The sequence below is a fragment of the Phocoena sinus genome, chromosome 7 (genome assembly GCF_008692025.1).
Source record: "Phocoena sinus isolate mPhoSin1 chromosome 7, mPhoSin1.pri, whole genome shotgun sequence".
Taxonomy (NCBI): domain Eukaryota; kingdom Metazoa; phylum Chordata; class Mammalia; order Artiodactyla; family Phocoenidae; genus Phocoena; species Phocoena sinus.
The window spans coordinates 13363718-13386995 of NC_045769.1; the positions used below are offsets into that span (position 1 = coordinate 13363718).

A 23278-nucleotide genomic window follows, 5' to 3' on the forward strand; every position below is an offset into this window, starting at 1 on the left:
CAACTACACACCAAAACCACATGCCTGGGAAAAGACAGTGACAATGTTGGATAGACTTTTTTAAAAGAAAAATTTCCTGGAAATAAAATAGTTTCTTTACATCAATTATATGCACCAAAAGCATGTCCTCCAACTGTCTTCTACCCACCTAATCAGGGTATAGAATTAATGCTTTGAAAAACTTTATAAGCGTAGATTAAATATTAGTATGTTTCTTTCTGAGGCTGCCTATTAGGAAATAAAACACACCCTTTATCTCTTTTAAATAATCACTTGGTATTTGTTAGGTGTATATTTGGTGTAACGCTCTCTTTACTAGATGAAGAAAATGGTAAATGATACCATGACTTCTGATTACTGTTGGCAACATCCAGTAGTGAAAACAACAAACTATACATATACATAAATATTCGACTTATATCCAGAATATATAAATTAGACTTTAAGATGAATGAGATAGGCTGACAACCTAATTCAAAATGGGCAAAAAATTCGAATAGATTTCTTTCCTTTTCTAATTCAGAGTTTCTCTCTTAGGAATTTGCCTATTTGAGGTATTTATCTTGTCAGTTGAGATCTTTGTATATTAGAAATATTTGCCTTTCTTGTTTATTTTTATTATAAACATTAACCCAATTATGTTTGCCTATGGCTTTTTTATTTTTTCTTTTGCCATAATGAAAATTTAAGTTTTTATGTATTTAAATATTACTATTTTGTCCTTCTATAATATCTGGGGTTCCTGTCTTGATTAAGAGAGTTTCACCCTATTAATGAAAAAACAAACAGTAAAACATAGTCAAATTAATAAAACTCAAGACCAGTTCCTTGAAGAAACTAATATAATAGCTAATCCCCCTCGAGAACACAATTAAGGAAAAAAAGAAGAAAGTAAGAAATTCAAGATTAAGAATGAGAAAAGACTGGATAAAGAAGAACAAATTAAATGTCAGTAAAAAGAAGTGACACAACTGAGTTAGTCTCTTCAACAAGTCAATGTTATTATCAAAAAGGAGGAGGAGAATGGTTTTAAATTAAAGACTTAAGAGACAAGACAACCAAATATCTTCTATGATTAAATTCGGGATTCGGCAAATCAGCTATAAAGTGTTTGGGGAACAATTGGAGAAATTTGAATATGAACTGTATGATAAAAGTTATTAAGAGATTGATATTGCAGTTATGTGGGAGAATGTTTTTACTCTTCGGAGAGAAATGCTGAATTGCTTAAAGATGGAGGGTTATGACTTCTCTAATTTAAAATGGTTAACGATAGCTGGGGGTTAGATGGGTGCTCACTGTATTCTTTTGAAACTCTTTAGACGTGTTTAAAATCTTTATAATAAAATTAAAAAGAATACAGGATGGAGGAATATATATAAGTTAACGCTACGTGCAATTCTAAAGCAAAATGTTTTTGAAACCTGGAAAAATGGGTGCTATTCATTGTAAAACATAAATTACTAAGAATTAAAAGAAGATGTGTAAATCTTGCCTAGACCAATTACTATAGAAAAGATTTGAAAGTGATTATAGATCGCCCCTTAAAAAAAAATGCACCAGGACCAGATGGCTCCACAGCTGGATTCTATTCAACCTTTGGAGACCAAATGATCCCAATGTTTTAAAAATTATTGTAGGCCATGGAAGGGGACAGCAATTGCTCCAATCCACTTCAGGAAGCTAAAGAAATCTTCCTGGCAAAATGAAATAAAGTCACTTCCACAAAAGAAAAGATGACCAATCTCACTCATGTATAGAGATGCAAAATTATCAAAGAAATAATAGAAGACAGATTCAATTTTATGTTGCTCTCTTTAAAAAGTAAAAGAAATAATTATGTTATAATTTGTTATATAAGGTGTATTTCTGTGAGAATTGTGAATGCCTGGAGCAATCAACATATTGAAGAATAAGAGAAGGGCATTGAAATGCCTAGAAGAATAAAATAAATACAGGGTTTAACTATGCATGTAAGAAATTGAAAAGTTCCCATTCTATGTTTACTAATCATTTCCTTCTTCCTCATATCAAGCCAAAATCTGCCTCTCAGTAATTTTTACAGATGGAGAAATAAAGGTCCTGGGACATTAATTCCCTAAGGCCAGACTACAAATTAAATCCAAAACAGGATAGAAAACCCAGAGACTGGTTTCCCGTCCAAACTGTTCTTTCCTTTCAAGTATGTGCCTCTCTTTGAGATATGCCCCAAGGATTCTGGTGGACTTATTGTGCTCTGCATGTGGAGTGTGGGCAAAATATACAGCCCAGCAGAGAGTTTCACATTCAAATCACATTATATTAAGTGAAATTTTCTTCCAAAGAGTGATCTGTCTTCTAAACACGGTAACAAATCCATATCAAATTTAATTCCTTTGCCCATAAACAACATGGAGGCACTCAGCTTTGTCAAATGGCTCTAGCTCTGGCAAAGACTAATGGATGCCCATAAATATCACACCTCTCAAATCATATTTTCCTTGCTGCTTTTTAATATTCCCTTGGCAAGGTGAAGAAAAATGTACCTTATGAAATAGGATTCAGCCAAAAAGCCACTGGAAATAAATACAATTGTTTAATTTTTATCTTAATATTAGAGAACAAAGAAATGTTTACGGCAAAGTATTTTTCTTATATTTTGGTTTGCGATTCTGATACTTTATTTACTTATTGCTGAATAGGACAAATTTTATACTTTCAATAGCCAAATACAATTATTTTAATTTACCCGCCCCAATCACAGTCACTACAGTGTCATGGCAAGTCACCTACTTCTGTGGACCTCTTTTCCTATTATAAAAAGAGGATAAATGTACTTTTCCCTAGATAGGGAACTAGGAAGGAAGTCTTGATAATATCACAGAATAATTTTAGCTTAGACATTTGTACCCTAAGCCTTTTTTTATTAATTAGCAAAATGCTCCTCCTTCTAATTTCAATGTTATTAAATTATCTCTCAGTTTTATCTTATGGACAATGGGGGCAATATTTCATGCTTCATCTGCCTTTTAGGATGAATTATTTTAGAATCAAATGACATAGTGACTATATTTTGTAAACTGTGTAACATTAGGCAAACTTGAAATGGTTAAACCTTGAGACAGGCTAAAGGCCAGGCTGACACCTAGGGTGCAATAGACTTGGTATCACTTAGGAAAGGTGGCTTAATGCCATGGAATTAGTACAAGGGGTATTGTCCTAGTTTCTACAATCTCTGAGAACCGAAACCTGGACTCACACCCAGGTCTTCAGACTGCTGGACTAAAAACTAACGGAATTTTCACACTATTGTATCTATTGTATCTCTAGATACAGTAAAGATAGTACAGTTTTCACTTTTATACTTATTACTGCTAAACTTCCTGAGAGCTTTCCTTACTCATAAGACTAGTGTAATCAGCCCTGGGCAAAGTCATGAAGAAGGATGATAGGAGAGGACTATTGACAATTTCATTTTTCTAGTTGTACAGAGCTTCAAACTGTACCAGGGCAGGTAATCAGTGCTTACTGCATCTTAAGAAAGCCATTGATGCTTTTGAATAAGAGGGAGAGTGCCTGAGCTTTAAAGAAGGAAAGGAAGGCAGGAAGGAAGGAAAGAAGGAAGGAAGGAAGGAAGGAAGGAAGGAAGGAAGGAAGGAAGGAAGGAAGGAAGAGGGAAGGAGGGAGGGAGAGGGGGAGGGAGGGAGGAAGCACCAGAAAATCCCATATTATTGAGACGAATGTTTTCAATCTTAGAGCTCTAAGAATATGAAATATAAAACGTTAATACGGGTCCTATCTGAGAGACTCCATTTCCAGAATATTACCCTCCACCCCTCACTAGTGTTTTATATCAGTTTCTCTATTTGAAATTAAGTTATCTGCAGGCAGAGACCATTTGCTTTGCTCCCTGCCCCCATGGCTTAGGTTGAGATCCTGTCCAGAGTTGAGAGTCCATAAATGTCTACTATTGAAAGTGGGGTCATTTCTTTCCTATTAAATGGCTTGGTCCATGCCACCTCAAATAAAGAGGAGAATTAGAACTTGATAAAACTTGATTGCAGGCTATGTGCTCTAAATACTAGGAAATATGGAACAGTAAAAGATTGAATTGAAGGTCATTGAACAAAATTTGTCACTTCATGACTTTTTTTAACTTTAAAAATTTTTATGGAATCTGTAGTTAATACCTTTTGTCATTTCATTGTAATTTCTTTTGTAAAATATTATTTTACTTATTAGTTTGTGAATAGGTTATTACACATGTGATACAAAATCCAATAAGCATACAGGGTGTATATATTAACATGTATATTAATATATATCGACACTCCTGTCCGCCAGCTGTCAAGTTCCCCTTCCCAAAAGCAATAACTAAAATCTGTTTCTTGTGCAACCTCCCACCCGATTAATTTTAGAACATTTTTACCATACCCTAAAGAGACTGTGTACCCATTAGCTGTCACTCCCCACCTTCCCCCAACCGCCTCCAGCCCTAGTCAACCACTAATCTACTTTCTGTTTCTAGATTTGCCAATCCTGGGCATTTCGTTAAAAAGGGTATCATAAATGTGTGATCTTTTGTGGCTACCTTCTTTCACTTAGCATAATGTTTTCATGGTTCATCCACATTGTAGCACATACCAATACTTCATTTCTTTATTGCCAAAAAATACTCCATTGTATGGATATACTGCATTTTGTTTATCCATTCAATTGGTGGATATCTAAGTTTTTTCCACTTCTTAGCTATTATGAATAAGGCTGCTGTGAACATTCTTGTATAATACAACTTTTTATGTGAATATATGTCTTCATTTCTCTAGGAGTGGAATTGCTGGGTCACATGGTAACTCCATGTTTACCATTTTATCGAACAGCCAAATTGCTTCCAAAGCAGCTGTGCCATTTTATATCCCTACTACCAAAGCACAAGGGTTCCAATTTCTCCACATCTCCCCAACACTTGCTATTTTCCATATTTTCATTATGACCCTCCTTGTGGGGTGGTATCTCATTATGGTATCTCACTGTGGCTCTTTGATTTGCATTTCTCTGATGACTAATGATATTGAGCATTGTCTATTTACATATCTTCTTTGGAGAAATGTATGATCAAATCCTTTGCCCATTCGTCCAATGGGCTATTTGTCTTTTCATTGTTGTGTTACATTGCTTTCTTTGTTTTTGTTAACTTTTGTTTTTAGAGCAGTGTTAAATTCACAGCAAAATAAAGAAAAAAATACAGAGATCTCCCCCTACGTCCCCACCTGTAAAACCTCTGCCATTATCAACATTCCCCCAGAAGAGTGGTACATTTGTTACAACTAATGAACCTACACCGACACAGCATAATCACCCAAGTGCATAGTTTACATTAATTAGGATCTTCACGGTACTTTCATAGGTTTGCCTTTACAAAGCATCTTAGCCATGTCTCTCTAGGGAACTGAGAGATGGGTGACCAGCAAAGAGTCAGAGAATCCCAAATTAGCAGACCTGAAGTTGTGTCTCTGCAGCAAAGAATGTGTGTGTCTATGCAGACAGTACTCTATCCTTGAAATCCAGAAGGCAGCTTAACTAAAAGCTACATGACTGTCAAGGGCCATTATTGAAATGTCCTGAGTGTAAAGGTCACTTACATTTACCCCCCTTCTCAGTGTGACCCATGGAGTGAACATCATACAGGGTAAGGGTAGGACAAATAGGCATCTGTTCATCAAATCCTCTCACACCAGTGCTCTGGGTAACCCCCTGAAGCTGGAGAAAGCGAAGTTTGCGGTAATAAAAGATGGGCGAGTGATTTTCTGTTACTTGATACTCTTAAAGAATGGGTTGCGTGGGATCTCGGTGTTTTGAAGCAGCTCAGTGCCTTGCTTGCCATACCAAGGACACATTCTGAGGAATTTTCAGGTATGCCAGCCTTCCCTTCCAGCACACCTTTCTGTCTGTCTCTACCTCAGGCACTCAGCTCTCAGACTGCACCAGCCCATCGAACCCTTGGGAAAGTCATCTGCAAATCAATATTAGCGAGCAACTCCTGTGTTCTGAAACCATGGAGAAAGACTAGATACCTCTTCTTGGGAAGCTCAAGTTCTTTCAAAAGTGCTTAATGAACTATCTCTCTCAAGAAAGTATGCATTTGAAAGCATCACCACAAGGCACACCTGTTAGAGGAGGGTGTGGCTGGAGGGAGATACTCCCATAGAGATCTTGTGTGTCACCACAAGGCAACCACCTACTTTGCTTACCCTTAAAGGTGACCTTGGTCACATATTGGGTACCAGTGTGAAAGCATATAACGCAAGACACAGTAGTTTGCTATGACGGGTATAGTAGAGCCGACCAGTGTTTCATATGGCACTTCCCAAATCTTCCAGAGCCTCTGTCCGTCACGATTTCTAAATAGAATGTGCTGAAATGATGCCACACCAGTACCTCTGGCTAACTGACTCCCAGACATCAGAGAGCTGACTCAAGTGCATCTATCAGCCACTTAAGAGTTCTTTCTTTATACCCAAACGCAACCTTGTGTTAAAACTATATATTGGCTTGGGAAAAACGTCAGGGTCACAGATTTATAAAAAGCTGTTAAGAAAAACCTAGAATACTTGGAGTGGCTGCCCTGAATCTCTTCAGACTGGTATCCTAGGGGCGGGGGCTGCTCTTCCCGACTCCCAGCCCCACATGGAGTTGGAGAACCACCCTGGGGTGTGACTCAGGATGAGAATTCTCAGAAGACTTTAATCAGAGAGCTAGGGACAATGTGCAGGCCAGATGCATGTGTGGCAAGAGTGGGAGAAGAAAAACAAGACAAATATAAGTCCACCCGCATACCTGACCCACACCACCTGGGAAGGCCACCATCAGTTCTAGCCAGTTCACCCTATGTGATACTCCCCAGCTTCTTACCTCACATTACCCTGATTTATTGGTTTCTAGCTTGTATTATCTGAAACTCCCTTGTCCACGTACCTGTATTCTTTTATTAACTTGGTTATCTGCTGCCTTCTACCCCAAGCTCAAAAACCTCATCAGCCCCTCACAGCCTTAAGGTGGGGCTGGTAGGTTCCCCCTCTTAGCGCAGTTTCCAGAACAACGTGCACTGGCACATAGTAGGCGTTTCATGAATACTGGTTGAGGCATCTATGAACTTGCAAACTTATTCCAAGGCCCTGAGTGAGGACTTTGGGCAAAGGAGACTTTGAAAGCCTGGCTCGGGAGATGCTGCGGAGATCCCAGCCACCAGACCGTTTATAAGCCTCTGATCCGATTCCAAGGCTGGAAGGGCGAACTGAGCTCTGCCCGCGCCCTCTCGCCAGCCCCGGAAAGTCGGGGCGAAACCAGCGAACGCGGCCAGAGCTCCAGCGCCGCAAGGAGCCTCCAAATGGGCACAAGGGCGGTGGGCAGGCCCCGCCCGGAGCCCCGCGGCCGCCGCCGCCCCGCGCCCCTCCCCCGCCACACGCCGGTCCTGGGGGCTGCGGGCACAGTCGAGGGTGGCCGGCTGAGGCCGGGAGTTGGCGCGGGCTGGAGCCGCCCCACGCGCGTCCCGCGGTCCCCACTCCAGAGGCGCAGCAGCCGGGTCGGGGCCGCCTGCCGAGTTGGCCGCGTGCGCCCGCAGGAGCGCAGAGTTTGGAAAGTCGTCGCGAAGCTTCGGCGGAGCGCAGGGGGTGGGGGGTGTCAGAGAGAAAAACCCGCCTCTTGCGAGTAGAGCGAGGAAGGCGGGGGGGGGGCGGGGGGAGGCTCCGAGTTCCGCTTCCTGAACTGCGGTGGGTAGAGGAGGTCGGCGCCGGCGAGGGCGGTGGGACGCGCGTTCCGGGCCCGCGACGGGCGATGGCCAGCGAGCGGACCCGCAGGTTCACCCGGAGCCTGCTGCGACCCGGGCAGGCGGCCGAACTCCGGCACAGCGCCGCATCCGCCGCCGCGGTGGCTGTCAGCAGCCGGCAGCAGCAGCGGGTGAGTGCAGCGCGTCCTCCGCGCCTCCCCGTGCGCCCCGGGCTGCTGGGGGCCCGAGCCCGGCCTCCCGGAGCTCTCGGCGCCCGGTTCCCTGCCGCCCCCCGGCTCCCCCGCCCCCGCACGGCCTCCCCCGCCGCCTCGCCCGGGGCCGCCAGCGCCACCTCTGCGAGGCAGCGGCACCGACGCGTGAGGACCGGGGGCACGTTTGGGGACCGGGGACGCTCAGAGGATCAGCCGCGCGGGCAGCAGAAGCGCAGTGTGGGAGAGGATGTGCCTGGGTCTGGGGGTGTGAGGAGGTGACGGGAACGCATCGCGAGCCCCGTGGGCGTTAGGTTGCAGGGTGCCAGAGACCCGAGGGGTGGATAGTCTACGGAACGGAACCCCTCGGTCCTCGGGTCTCCGCGCCCCCTTCACCCCTGGCGACTAGGGCGCAGGAGGAGAGGGTGTGATCCGAGGTCCTCGCCCGGGCTAAAGCTGGGAACCTCACCTGAACGCTCTCGCGGAAATAAATGCCCTTCTCACCCCCCTCCCTCCACGGGGTAATTAAAAACCCACAAACCGCTTTATAGGAGTCCAGAAAGGGCTGAGGGAACTAGACTGGAGGAGACGTGAGTCGTTAAGTATTCAGTGGTTCCTGGTATTTTTCTAAGATGTTCGCAGGGTTCTCCCGCCAACTTTACTGGTTACTTCCTTATTGAAACGCCTTCTAAGAGAGCCGGGTGATTTCCGCGGGAAATCCCTGGGGCAGCAGCCAGGCGTTCTCATCTGATGCCCAAATCATATCCATACCTCCCCAGATGTTCGTAAGTTCCAGTAGGTGTCACACGCCGGGTTGGAAGTGTCAGGAGGAAGAAAAATGAACTCTTGTGGGAAAGGGAAGCAAGTGGGAACAGACTTAAAGCAAGACTTGGGATCAGCAGCGACACTCTTGGCCTGCCTTTGCTGGACCGGAATCCCACGTTGTGGGTTTCATTTTACTTTTTGCCAGGAAACATCATTAGGAATTAAACGGCTTCTTTTAAGAGTGTCAAAGAAAGTGTTACTCTTGCAAGTCACCCATCAGGAGGGAGCCAAGAGCTGCCCAGAGCCAGTTCCCACAGCCAGGACTTTTCTCTAAAGCCAGAGGTTGGAAAGTTGAACAGAACGGAAGCTAATTGCCTGGCAGAGGAAAGAGGCATCAGATGCCCAAGAGGGTGAGGGTGATTGGAGTGTGAAATGAGTCAGGAGTCAGTGGCCAGGGTGCCTTCTCTTTCACTTACCACTGGCTACAGTCTGCAGGCACCCAGAGGGGATTTAACTGTTAGCAGACCCTGTGCCAGGGGCTGCCCTGGTCCCGATATCAGCATGCACATTTTCAAGGCAGGAAGGATAATCGGTCAAAAAGAACATTTGAAAAAAAGGTTCAGCTGGAGTAAAAATAGAGATAGTAAAATCCTCAGGCATGCATAGAACATAATTTTCACTTTGGAATGATTATTCAGGATTGTGGCTTTGTCATTGTCTGCCATTTGCTTTAAGATAACTTTATTTTGCAGTTGATTCATTTTACCAAATCTCAGTAATGATCTGGTAGACAAGTGCACAGAAATAAGTAGCATTCAATTGGAATAAACAGCCCTAAATGTTGTTTTTGATTTTTGTTTTATTTTTAACGGGGTTCTCCTAGAGTTTTTGGAGCACTCGACTTTTCTCTAAAGAATATGTATCCTAGATACCTTTGTACGCGGACACACACATTACTTTCTCCAAATTGATGTCAGATTTGAAATCCTAGGGTATCTTGTCAAAATGAATAAGCCCAGTGTCTTAAAAAGAGTTGGGGGAAGGGGTGATTCGCTGGGAAAGGTGTCTCTGCCCCCCTCCCCTCACTTCAGCACCGTGGCCAACACCCTGGAGCCAGCTCTTGCCAAGACATATCAAAGGATCTGACCCATCTAGTCAGGCAGCTTGGGCAGTGATTTTGGCAGCACGGACTTATGTGCCTGGCATCCGTCCCATCAGTTAACTCTTAAAGGGAAACTGGAAGGTGAGGCATTCTCTGAGTTGGCACCCAAACGCAGTGGGATTCTGTGGGGCAGAGCATCCCTTTTGAACCTAAAACCTTGTAATTGCACTGTAACTGCAGTGAAGATGAAGCTTAGCTTACATTGATCCACTTCCTGAAGACTCTGTGTTTGTTGCTTCAAGTCCTCAAATCCTAGTTGTCAAGGGAGAAAATGAATAGTCTGGGGGAAGAAGATAATGGGTAGCCCACTTCAACACAGGAAGTGGAATAGTGTGTATTGGAGCCAGCTGTCATCTACTGAAAAAATATTTGAGACACACTAGAACGTCTTGCTGAGAAAACCTGTCTCACTGCTGGATTCATACAGTACCCTTTCTGAAATCTCTCTTTTGGGGACCAAAAATATAAATACAAAAAATATATATAAAGACATATATATCATACAAACATACACATAATAGGACAGGAAATCTTCAAAATGTGTTTGGATTATGGAGATCAGAGAATGAAGGGATGCTGAGTGAGGGCATTTACCGGGGGGCCTACTTTCAGGGCAGTTGCTGAGGAAAGTAGAGGTGGATTCCAAAGCAATCTTGATTTTAGTTTTAACCCAAGGCACTGTAGTAGCTCATATGCCGGCAGACTCCTAGTGAGGACCCGCCTTATTCTACATTCCTCTTAAGAATAATAATGAAAAATTATCTGCACTCCCAACTTCATTGCAGCATTCTACACAATAGCCAAGATATCCCATTACAATGGATATATAATATTCCATTGGGGGGGGTGTGTGTGTATACACACACACATATTATTTAACCTTAAAAAAGAGGGAAATAGAAGGAAATCCTGCCATTTGTGTACATTATATTAAGTGAAATAAGTCAGACACAGAAAGACGAATACTACATGAACTCACGTATGTGTGGAATCTAAAACGGTAAAACTCATAGGTGCAGAGAGTAGAACAGTGGTTGCTGGAGTGGGGAGGGGAGCAGAAGGGGAAATGAGGAGATGGTCATCAAAGGGTACAGATTGGTCACCTCTGCACAATGAATGAGTTCTGGAGCTCCAATGTACAGCGTGGTGACAATAAAATTTGCTAAGAGGATAGATCTTTAAATCTTCCCAACACACACACACACACACACACACACACACACAATGGTAACTAGGTAGAGGTGATGGATAAGTCATTTAACTTGATTGTGGTGATCTTCCCACGATACATCAAAACATCAAATTGTACTCCTTAAGTATATACAATTTTTATATGTCAAAGGTCTCTCAATGAAGTTGTTAGGGAAAAAAAGAGTGAGAACAATAAAGAACAATTATGAGCAAAAGCCATAGATTTTGAAAACAGAAATATTTCCTCCTTAGTTATCCGAAAATTTTTTCATAAAAAAACAAATGAATCACAACTCATGCAAACGCCAATCTCAGGATCAAGCACAGCTTAAGTATTTCCTGACCGCCCCCCTTTCATAGTAGTCCCACAAAGCAAACTTGTGTATCGCAGAATCTCAGTTCAAAAATGATTAGGAACATTTCTCTCATGTCAGGGCTTGAGTGTTTTTATTTTTTTTGGTTGAGTATACTACTGTGTTGGCCACAAAGTTGTAACGCCATGAATTAGAGATTCTTTTTTGCTAAGAAGCTCTTCTTTTAAAAATGTGTGAAGTGCATTTGTACTTTCACATGAATTAGTTCATCTAAATAGCTTTCTACAGTTGATTAAGCTATAAACATAGGATTGGTGCTTTTCTCCACATATATATTATATTTGTTTGAGAGATACGGACTTTTATTTCTGGAACATGATTGGGTGGGTCACAGGAATGATTTCTGGAACATGATTGGGTGGGTCACAGGACTGAGTAACAGAGAGGCTAAGAACTAACTAGGGTCAGATGATGGGAAGGAAACACAGAGGCAGGTGGAGGTTTACCAAACACCAACTAATCATTCGGTCAATTTTTGCCTAATGCCTTTTATGTGTTTCCTAGATGAGAACATACCACTTTATTTACATGTATTCTTTAGGACATTTACTCTGCTGTTACACAAAAATTGCTCTGCAACTTATGTTTGAATTGTATCCAAATTTATTAATTTCTTTTAAAAAGGAAACATCCTGCTAAAAGCAACTGATTAAGTAATCAGTGTGTTTTCTCCCTCCCCACCCAGAAAGGCTAAGAGAGGAGAGTATTGATTCAGTATTCCCCCAAATTCCATATCCTTGCTTTGATTTGGTGTTTCCTAACTACCTCTGTTCCCCAGTGGTACTCCTTTTAATATTTTAGGCAGCTTTGAATAAGCAGAACCTTTGACCGACTGAAGATTTCTGGTTGAGAAGCTATAAATATGGAAACATGTTTACAGGGGCAGGAGGAAGTCTTAGAAGGAAGATTTTCCTTCCCTCTGAACTTTGTGATATTTAATAGTTGAGAGTAAGAGGGTTTTAAGAAATTGAGTGGGAGATACTAGAATTTCCAAAAACTCCTATGCCTGGAGTAAGAATCAGTGAAATGATGTGGGAAGTGATATTGAAGAAAAATGAAACACTTGTTTTGCTGTCAGTGTCTAGAATGAAAGCAGTATGCAAAGCAGAGGCCTGTTAGTTTGGCATTCCCAGCACCGTCTTGTTCTGTTCCAGTTTTTTTTGACAGGGCTCTTCATAACAAGGGTGTTTACATTTTAGCAGAAATCAGAGGCTTTAGCACAAATCCCAATCCCACGTTTATGTTTTCAAATGAGGAAAGTCCCTAGCCCAGTGAAGAACTCAACACACTTAGTTTACAAGATCAAGGTTGAATGTTATTATTGACTGTATCAACTCGTGTTTTTGACTTCTCAAGGGCATTGCAGAGGTAACTTTAAAAATATATGGTAACAACGGTGGGCTCTAGAGAACTTTTACATGGGTCAAAAAGTGAAAGAATGAATAAACATTTTCGTCTGTCTCTTTCTTTACAACCTTTTTCTCTAAGGCCTAGCATAAAAAAAGAGAGCAGTAATAGTTGTTATATAATAAACCATTTGCTGAGAACCTACAAAGTGCCTGACACAGCATTGTTTTATTTAATTCTCAGAGCAATCCTATGAGGAAGTCATTATAGTTACAGATTACAGAGGAGGCCACTGAGACTCATAGGGTTAATACCTTGCTCTGAGTTAAGTAACTGACATGGGACCTCTTTTGCATCCTGAATAGCAACCAGTTTTGTAGCTGCTTCCAATGGCATCTCTAAGTGGGAAGACACAAGGATTTTACTTTGGTTAATGTTGCCTTTTGATGGGTAGCTCTACCTAAGGAAGAAGAACTCTGTCCTTCCTACTGGCATTTCAGAGTACCCGTGAGGGGTCGCTTCAGTTTTCCTCTGAGGTTAGAAGCCACAGGAGAGGCTGTTCCAGTTACCCATGTTAATAATAGATCTTCCCAAGGCAACCGGAGCTCAGTGGTTAAGTCCTTAAAACATGGAACTTACTTAGCTAACCCCATGCCATCTATCTGGCAAAGCCATAAGTGAATTGTGAAAGAGGGTGGAGTTAATTCTTCTCAAGTCCACTTCTCTCGCAGGACTGGCTGCTTCTCCATTCTCAATCACTTCACCCACTCCAAGCAAGGGCCTGACATTTTCCAATGCCTCATGTGTCCTTGACGATGCATACTTCCATTTGACTGGGTTGTGTTGAGATTCTTTTCTCACACACTATCTTATTCAAAGGAGTGATTCCAAGTGTCTTGCAAAGATGCATGTAACATAGCAGCAACGAAAAATATAGTGAGGAGGTAAAAAGCAATATTAGCGACAACGAAAAGCAGTGTTAGGAAAGGTAGATGTAGTCAGGAGTAGGTCAGTGGAGTACGATCGTATACAAAACGCCTAACCATTAAGTCCTGTAGTCTGGCTAAGGGTGCATCCTAGAGAACCAAGTCAAAGAGGAAAACATGATCAGCCGTGAGATTAAGAGAGCCATAAGATAAAAGAAGATCATTTGCTCTAGACATGGTCAGCTTTAACTTGTACTGAGACTCCAAAGACAAGATAGTCTTTCTTCTGTAATTTTTCGCAAAGGGCAGCATGCTGCAGTGATAGACCCTTATTCCTTAGAATGTGGTCCATGGGCCAGCATTGGCATCACCTGGTCACTAGAAAGGCAGAATCCCTGGCTCTATACCTGATCTCCTGGATCAGAATGTGAATATTAATAAGATCCTCTGATGATTTTGTAAGCACATTGAAACGTGAGAAACACATACACACTCACACACAAAGCTACAATTTTAGCCGTAGTTTTGCAGTGTATTGTCAGGTAAAGGCAATTGTGTGAGGGTCTAGTACACCATGGTTTATTCTGCAACTCTTTGAAAGAGTCTCTTGAGACAAAGATAAAGTTTAGACCACCTAAGGATAAAAATGAGATTTGTTCATTGCTAAGTGACTTTAGGGAAGTCCGTTGCTTATTTGCTTTGTGTTTTCTCCTCCATCTAGCACCTTAATTGGAGAGTGAACTTAAGTTAAGCTTCTAGGTTAAGGAAAAAATTCTGTAACCTACATGACATAGTTGCAATGTGAATCTGCAGAAGTTCTCACCCTGGTTATAACCCTAAAGATGGGCTCCAGGATGAGGCCAGTGTCACCCCACTTACCAGAGAATTTGAAAGCAGAATCACTCCAACTCAGGTAGGACATGCAATGATGATTACTTATTGCTTTAGAAGATTTATGTTGCCATCATATTGAAACCCTTAGTTATTTGAAAATAATTGGTTATATCAGAATATCTGATTGCTAGAATCAGAAAATGATGAACCTTTTTTCTTTCAGTCATTGATTCTCAGAAAAAAATGGTTTTTCTTGTTCTCATTTGAATGTCCTAAGGATGGGATTCCATGGAGTTAAAGACCTTGGTTTTTCCACATGTTGTAATTAATGTGGTCCAGGACCCCTTTGATTGGCTGTCCTTTACCACCATCTGGGGACACTCTTTCCTCTCGACGGCTGTCCAAGTTGAAGTTCCCTCATGCAGTTTGAACCATTTGGCCAGTTTGGGAGTTGGTGTAGTAAATATCAGATCCCGTGAGACTGGAGACCAGAATTCCAGCCCTGGCTCTGTGACTTCTTTCTGAGTCACTTCCCTTTCTGGAGTCTCAGTTTCTTGATCTGTGAAATTAGGACATGAGATGATTGGATCCTTACATTTGCCCTCTCTCTGCCCTGGAGTCCTCACGGCTTCTCCTCCTTGCCCCTCACGTTCTCAGATGTCATCTGCTCAGGAAGGTCATCTTGGATTCCCAACTGCAAGCGGTTTGCCCAGCCTCCCTCTGCTACAGACGTCTCTGACCCATTACTGTTCTTCACTTTCCTCATAGCTCTTACCACTATCTAAAGACATCTTTCTACTTATTTAATTTCTTATTTCTCTTTTCCAGGCTTTCTGCCTTCAAATATAAATGCCATTGAGAGAAGGGAACTTGTCAGTTTCACTTTTTATGCTATATTGACTATATGAAAAGGGGTGGGAGTCTCCCTTCCCACTGCAAGTGAGTGCTTAAGGAACGTCGGGAGAGTGGGCTGGGTGTATATCAGTGAGAGACTGTAGTAGAGTTATGACTTCAAAATGTCAGGGTTGTCAGTATCTGCTTATGCTGTTCCTTGAGGCATCTTCTTCACGGTCTAGTTGGTAAGTGGCAGAAATGCAATTAAATAGAAAGATATTGAGCACATCCTATGTGCCTGGTACTTGACTCGTACAGTCTCTTTTAATCCTCGTGACAACCGTATGGGGAAGGATTTCTATTCCTATTTTACGGACGAGGAAGGAGATGCTTGGAGATCAGGAACTTGCCCCAGATGAAATGGCTGGTAATTGATGCACCCAGGAGTCACATGCAGGCAGTCTGACTCTGGAGTCTGTGTTGCCCACGATTAGTCTGTTTTGTTCTGAAGACAGGTCCACCAGGCAGACAGGCAGATCTCATTAAACATGCAGTTAGCATCCATGTGAGAGAGCAAAGAGACAAAAGGAAATCTCAGAGTACCAGCCGTAGGAAGAGGTTTTTAAGAAGAGTTTCTCAACAAGAGAAGAGCCGCGGTTACTTTTGCTCTGCTGAACAGTTTTTCATTTATGACATCTCAGCAGAGTGGGATACTGGGAGTGACACCAACTTTGGACACTCCGTCAGTGTGATTCTTTCCCAAGGACAGGACCGGCATGGAGTGTGTTAAACTATGCAAACAATGGCTCCTTCATCTCCTGAAAGGGGCATCATTTGATTCTTCTCCTTCTGTAGAAATACATTTCTGGCACGATATGCATGGCGTAGCTGCAGTTGCAGTATTACATCTGTTACATTGTCTTTTGTAGTCTTGATTTGAATGTTCGTGTTTACAAAGGAGAGGGTTTTTTTCCCACTGAAGTGAGATTTGTTTGCCTCTTACCATTCACAGCAGTGTCAGTGGGCTGGAAAGAAATGCTTGTGTTTGCTGGACTTGACATGTTGACGTACATTAAATGATGTAGAAATAATAAAACTTAATGAATGTGACCGAGTTAGTGGCTATAGAGCAAAACACTTGCCTTTGAAAACGTTAATATTTGTAACTGGATTGCAGTGGAAGTGTCTGCCTCTGAGAATAGCAGAGTTAATGGACCCGAATCATCAAAAGTTCCTTTAATTGTGCTGCTAAATGTGAAAGTAGTCAGTTTTCCTAATTCAGTTTCAGCACAACCCCCTCCCCCTGACACATAGAATTGGGGAAGCGAGGCAGCTCTCTACGTTAAACACCAAAATGGCAGAGTTTAACGATAGGATGTGGAGGAGGTTCTATTGAAAAAGATGGCACCATTTATGATCACCACAGTGAGCTTTTCTTCATACAATTATTTTGGTAATTACCAATCTAAATGACTAATTAAGGCTGTCAAAATGACCAGTGACTTTGGGGCTTTCAAAACATACATTCTATAAACAGAACACAGGCTTGAGCATCTGACTTGGCAAACAAGCGAACCAAAAAACTTAACAAAATTCGCTATTCAATTAAATATGATAATTAAGTTATTTTCAAACACGGATTGTTTATTTGATTAGCTCTTAAAAGTCCCTTTGTCACACTCTTCAGAAGGAGAAAATGGGAATTAACTACAGCTGAGTAACCTTCACAAAAATGAAAGTGACGTCAGAGCTCAGTAACTTTTGTTTTTTTTTTCTTTTTTTTGCGGTACACGGGCCTCTCACTGTTGTGGCCTCTCCCGTTGCGGAGCACAGGCTCCGGACGCGCAGGCTCAGCAGCCATGGCTCACGGGCCCAGCCGTGGGGCATGTGGGATCTTCCCGGACCGGGGCACGAACCCGTGTCCCCTGCATCGGCAGGCGGACTCTCAACCACTGCGCCACCGGGGAAGCCCTCAGTAACTTTTTTGGAGAAGAAAATACAAATCTGGAGAACTCATATTGAAAGTAATTTGCTTTCATGTTTTTTACATTATTTATTTTAAAATCAGACATTTATTCAAAAGAGGATTTTATTTTCCAACGAAAAGTGTTCCAGTTTACTTTAAAGCCTGTATATCTACAGTAGCTATAAAAGTTCCCTGTGTAACTGCCAGTAATAAAGTTTATTGGCATACCAATATGCACAGATAAGATTCTTTCAGGACCTTTCTGAGTGCTAACAGGGAAGGTTCATTTATTAACTTCCATTTTTCAAAGTCAAAAGCCATTATGTGGTTGCTATTCAATCAATTTGAAAAATGTATCTTTTTATCATTAGGAAGCAGTGGTTCCCAGGCTCTGTAACCTTGGCTGTGTCTTTAAGATTCTTCGTCTGTAACCTTGGCTATGTCTTTAAGCTTCTTCGGGTTTTAGTTTCCTTGTCTTTAAAACAATAAGGTTGGACAGTAAGACCTTTAAATATGCCTTAGTTCTAAAAATCTAGGGAGTTATTATTCTTTTTAAGAGGTTTTCATAGATGGTTCTTTTTTTTTCATTTTAATAACACCATTATTGATTAAATAGCTGATTTTAGCAACAGGTAGAATGGCTCCAAATGATCTACAACCCAATTTGTATTTCAGAGATGAAAATGGTAGCACAAAGTGGTTATTTGAGGATGTAATGAAGGGAATAGCATTTATACACCCAAAGAACAGGGCTAGAGGCATCAGAATTAGCAGAAGGACAGCCAGCAGTGACAAAGGTGGGCAAGACAGGTTCCTCCGACTTGGTGGAGGCTCAGAGGCAAGCTTGTAACCTCATTTCCCACTTTCTATTCCTGCAGAGAACTGTAGGCTCCATCTGCTTTTAAGACCACGAGCTCTCCGGTTCCCATGCCCAGTCTTTGTAATTGCAGCTCTCTGGCTTAATGTCTGTGCCAGGCTCCTCTTAGCGCCCACATGACTAGGGTATAGACCAGGGTGGGGGGAGTTTGAACCATCCTCCACGCTCCACACCTCTTCCCTGCCATCGAAAAGCAGTAAGAAGCTCTTTCTTTTTCAAGTTCTGTCTCTGTCACCTCCTTCTCACACCTAAGAAAGGTAGTATGATCTTTCCCTGTGATCTGTCTGGTGTGATTTCCGAGCTGTTGAAAAGACAGCAAAATCTTCCTTCCCAGATCATTCTCCTAGCAACCTGTTCCCTAACAAGGTCCAGCATATTTCATTCAGCAGTTAGAAGTCAACCTTAAAGATAAAGGATGAACATTGACTTGAATTCACACCAAAGTGTAAATCCATTCCCCAGCAGGTGTACCTTGGAAATCGCCTTTACAATGAATGGGCGTAAGAATGGGAGGCTTGTACCAGAAATAACGTTTCATCTTTTACTGGTAACTAGTCTGATCTCTGGCATGTAAATGCATGACACGTGTCCCTGTTGCCTCCCCTGGAAATGGAGAATGAAGTGTGGTTTTGCCCTCACATCTCCAAAACCCTGAGAAACCTTCTGGATAAGCACTGTGGTTATTGTTTCCATATTTCCAGGACAGCAAGGTGGTATACAGTAGTATTTACTAAATGCTTGTTAAATGTAAGAAGGAAGGTCACCCTTGGAGATGACAGAAGTACATGTTAGGCGTGTGAAAGGGAATCTAAGTGCCTGGTTTGCAGTAAAGAAATTCTCAGGTATGTTTCAGAAGAAATACTTTGGTGAACATCTGACTTGGCAAACAAGCGAACGAAAAAACTTCACAAAATGTACTGTTCAATGAAATATGATGATTAAGTGCAAGCATATGGAATGTGCTCAGTTGTCACAAATTGAAATATCCTGAATGGAATTGAATTCAAGATTCCCAACAAAAGCTATTTAAAGATAAAAAAAAAAATAAAATGTTAATTGGCATGAACGGATGCTCTTGGATAAATAAGACTCAGCCCAGCAGGTGTTAGTGTTGTTCTAACACCAGCTCCTCCCCTTGTGGGCGCCTCAGTGGCACACACAGGCGTCACTGTTCGGCCAGGGGTGTCACTGTCATTCCCTCAGACGCTGTTAGCAGTCACAAGGCTGGGACAGATTAAAACTCTGGGCGGACTGCAGAAAATGATTGATTCAAATGCAGGAAGTGTGGGCGACAGAGTTTGGACAGCAGTCCGTCCCCAGTCCCATGATGGAGAGAGGTTTATGTTTTCAAGAAAACACTTCATAAATCACCAGAGCTGTATGAGGTTATCAGTGAACGTGAGTGTTATTTGAGTTCTTAAAAACTCTGCTGCTTTTCTTTAGGTCAAGGAGCTTTCCTGACACTGTTTCAGAGGGTTGTAATAACTGTGCTCTATGTTCTCTCTTTAATTCCAATTTTCATCTGATAGTCTCTTTTTACAGCTGTACTTTGAAAACCTTTATTAAATTGATAACTCAAAATATAGATAATAATGGAAAAATAAAAGCAGTGATCACCCATAATCTCACCACCCACTGGTAACAGCTTTTGGTGTGTTTATTTTAAACATTTGTCTGTTCACAAAAATATCCTTTGACACACGTTTAAGCTAATAGTGAATATTTAAATTTTTCATGTGTGTTCAGTGATTCAAGCTAAATTTTGTCCTGAGAATTCTTTCTTCTGGTGCTTATGGATACCAACTCCACGTGAAATGTATGTTGGGAATGAGAAAAGAGAAATTGTGCTACATTTCTTGGTGTCCTACCATCATAAACATTTAGACCTAGAGGAAAAAGTCTAAAATAGATCAGGAAGTTGAGTCACAGGGAGGTTGAAGTGGATATGGTCAGAGTGACAGAGCAAGGTTGATGAGCTCAGACCCAGTGCCTTTTCTCCCTCAGCCCAGGGCACCGTGAGCAGCCCGAAGTATAATTTAATGTCATAAAAGGAAAGTCTAGAATTTTACTCAGAATTCTATGGGGCTTTCCAGTAAAAGTGAATAAGCCTTAAAGCCAATAGAACACCGCTTTCAAAGGAGTTTAAACAGTAAACACACACTTAACCGGTGCGGGCACACGTGGCTTACTTCCTGAACACGTGAGAGGGGTGTTACCTGTTGCTGCTGAGACTCTGTGACCTGTGTTTAACAGCAGGTTGAAGTTGTGGGTCTCTGATTTGTGAGCGCACGGAAGGGTGCGGTTGTGCCCTTGGGCTTGTGTCGTTCCTGTAAGCTGACACTGATGCCTTTTGCTGCCACCTTGAGTGATCTGAATGGTGACACGTGATCTCTCAGGGCCCAAAGAAATGATCAGAACTTGACCGAGTCTGGGCTTCTGTGACTTTGTGGAGACACCAGCACTGTCACTAGATTTCTATTGCTGCCATAACAAAATTACTACAAATTGTGGCTTAAATAACACAGATATATTATCTTCCCATAAGGTAGGTAGGAAGTCCACAGCAGTCTCCCCAGGCTAAAATCAAGGTGTCAAGAGGGCTGAGTACTTTTCCGCAGGCTGGAGGGGAAAATGTGTTTCCTGCTCATGCGGGTTGTTGGCAGAACTTCTTGTGACGGTAAAGTCAAGGTACCTGTTTTCTTGCTGGATGAAAACTGAAGGCCATTTCCAACTTCTAGACACCAACAGATTCCTTGGCCATGGCCCCTTCCTCCATCTTCAAAGCCAGCAGTGGTAGATCGAGTCCTGGATGTATCACATCTCTCTGACTCATTCTTCTGTTTTCCTCTTTTGCTGTTAAGGACTCATGTGATTATGTTGAGCCCTCTGGGTAATGCAGGATAGTCTCCCCATTTCAATATCCTTAACCTTAATCACATTTGCAAAGTCTCCCTTTCCAGGAAAGTTAGCATACTCCCAGGTTCTGGGGATCAGAGGGTGGACATCTTTGGGGATCTTATCACACATGAATTTAGAAGGACTATTAAAAGGACAAATTCTTCCCCAAGTACCCCTGAATTCCCTCTTTTGGAGGTCGGTTTAGGGCCTAGTCTCTGACCAGGCCTCAGTATTTTATGTGAGAGTAACTCTGATCCATGGTAGATCTCAACCCTACCAGACCCTGAACTTCCTTCTCCATATTGTCTTTAGTTTCATATACTGAGGACCCTGGTGGGCAGGACCAAATATTCTGTGCAGAAGTTCCAGACAAGCTGTCTACAACTTTGTGCACATGGACTCAATAACCATTACTCAGAAACAGAGGCTGAAACTACCTTTTATCATTTTACCTAATGGCTAAAAGAACCATTTAACACAAGCAGTCTTATTCAAAATGGCATCTTTGATTCATTGATAAACAGAGACTCAGTACATTTTGGGGCACAGAAGAGTGGATCAAGAATTCCTCGATATATTTTCAGATCACGGAATACCTCTAGGGGAAATGGACCACCTAATGTTGGAATTCACCAGGGATCTAGCCTTAGACCTTCTATTCTCTGTCTCTCCCCAAAAAACCTCCCTCCTTGGTTCATCCTCCCACAGATTCAACAACTCACTTATGCACTGATGTTTCCAACTCTGTCTCTACTTCGTGCTCTGTATCCGAGCCCTGCCTATTGATGCCTGTATTTTGGAGTCCCCTAGTTACTTCAAATTCAACAGGATCCATATCTAATACATTTTTTCTTGCCTCATAAATCTGTTCTTCTTTTAACCTGCGTTTTACATCTCAGTTGATCCTTTAATCTCAAACTGAAACCATGCTGAACTCTTTCCATTCCCTGCCACCCTGCAGGGGATCATGCTCCAAGTGTTGACAGCTCTACATCCTAAGTATTTCAAGCATCACCCTGACCACAGTGATCTAGGTAAATCGCTCTCGATTTCTTCCCCAATGCAATTGTCTTTTGCAATGGCCTTGAGGTTTTTCTCCAGCGTTCTAACTACTTCCTGTCTCTGTTCTCCCCACCCAGTCATCCACCTTCCACACTTCATCTACCTTATCTCGTGAGCACAGACTTCTGATCATGATATGTTTCTTCCTGAGTGCCGTTCAATGCGCTTGATGACTGCCCCAGTGGATTCAATCTCACCTGGTTCCAAACTACCTTTCCAGCCTCACTTTCCATTGGGTTCTTTCCTCGCTATGCACTATAGCCACTTAAGGTTCTGGGCGTTTCCTACGGATGCTGTGCACTTTTATGCCACCGGCTGCTCTTTTTTCTCTTCTTGTTCAGCTCCTACTTCCCTTTCAAGACCCAGCCCTTCACCTGTTACCCTCCCTAAATCTATAGGCAAACAATCTCTTCCTCTCCTGAGTTTCCATAGCACTTCTTGATATGTGATTTACTTTTCATTGTAATCGTTTACTTATTGTCTCACCTCATCAGACAGTTTTATCATAATGTAATAAATGACTGGAGAGATGTCTGTGCATATTTACAGTTCTTTTAAATGTTCTAACCACTCCATGTTCTTTTGAAAGTGAAATGTACTGCAAATATTGTCGTACAGGAGAAGTAGTAAGGCATTATCTTTCTCTTCCTTACTTAGATGCTTAAATATTACCTAGCTTTGCAAATAATAGCCCAGCATTCAGTCCAGTGCTTCTGACAAAAAAATGAAACCGGTTCAGAGATTTTTTAAAAGGACCCATTTTAATTATTGCCTTTCAAGAATGGATGTGGCTGTGAGGAAAAATTGCATTTTAGGTCTGCGATTTCTTTATTTTTCAAAGCGCACACCCTGTCATTTCTCATTGAACATTTCTAACATTCCTAAATACTTTTTTCTAGTTGCAGTTAGTTACAAAAAATTGGACATTAAATGTTTATGAATTATCCAGTTTGCTGGGGGAAATACAGACACATTAAATTGCCCCAGTGCTAACACTGAAAATCTTTGATGTGGTAGTTCCAGACCCCAGCCTCCCTTTGCTCCCTTGTCAAAGGCCCAGGGGCCACCTCTGAGCACCTGGTGTGCAAC

The 23278-nt window shown here is 42.1% G+C and overlaps 1 protein-coding gene across 5 annotated transcripts in view; it reads left to right on the forward strand.

Annotated features, from left to right (window-relative positions):
* The first annotated feature begins 7739 nt into the window (after positions 1 to 7739).
* Positions 7740 to 23278, forward strand: part of DOCK10 (dedicator of cytokinesis 10) — a 287062-nt gene continuing 271523 nt past the window's right edge. For 2 of the 5 annotated variants that reach the window (XM_032637066.1, XM_032637067.1), the window contains exon 1: positions 7813 to 7935. In XM_032637066.1, the coding sequence (XP_032492957.1) occupies positions 7813 to 7935 (123 nt within the window). Of the gene's footprint in view, positions 7936 to 23278 lie in introns of all 5 variants that reach the window. The other 3 variants (XM_032637063.1, XM_032637065.1, XM_032637064.1) reach the window with 3 other exon arrangements.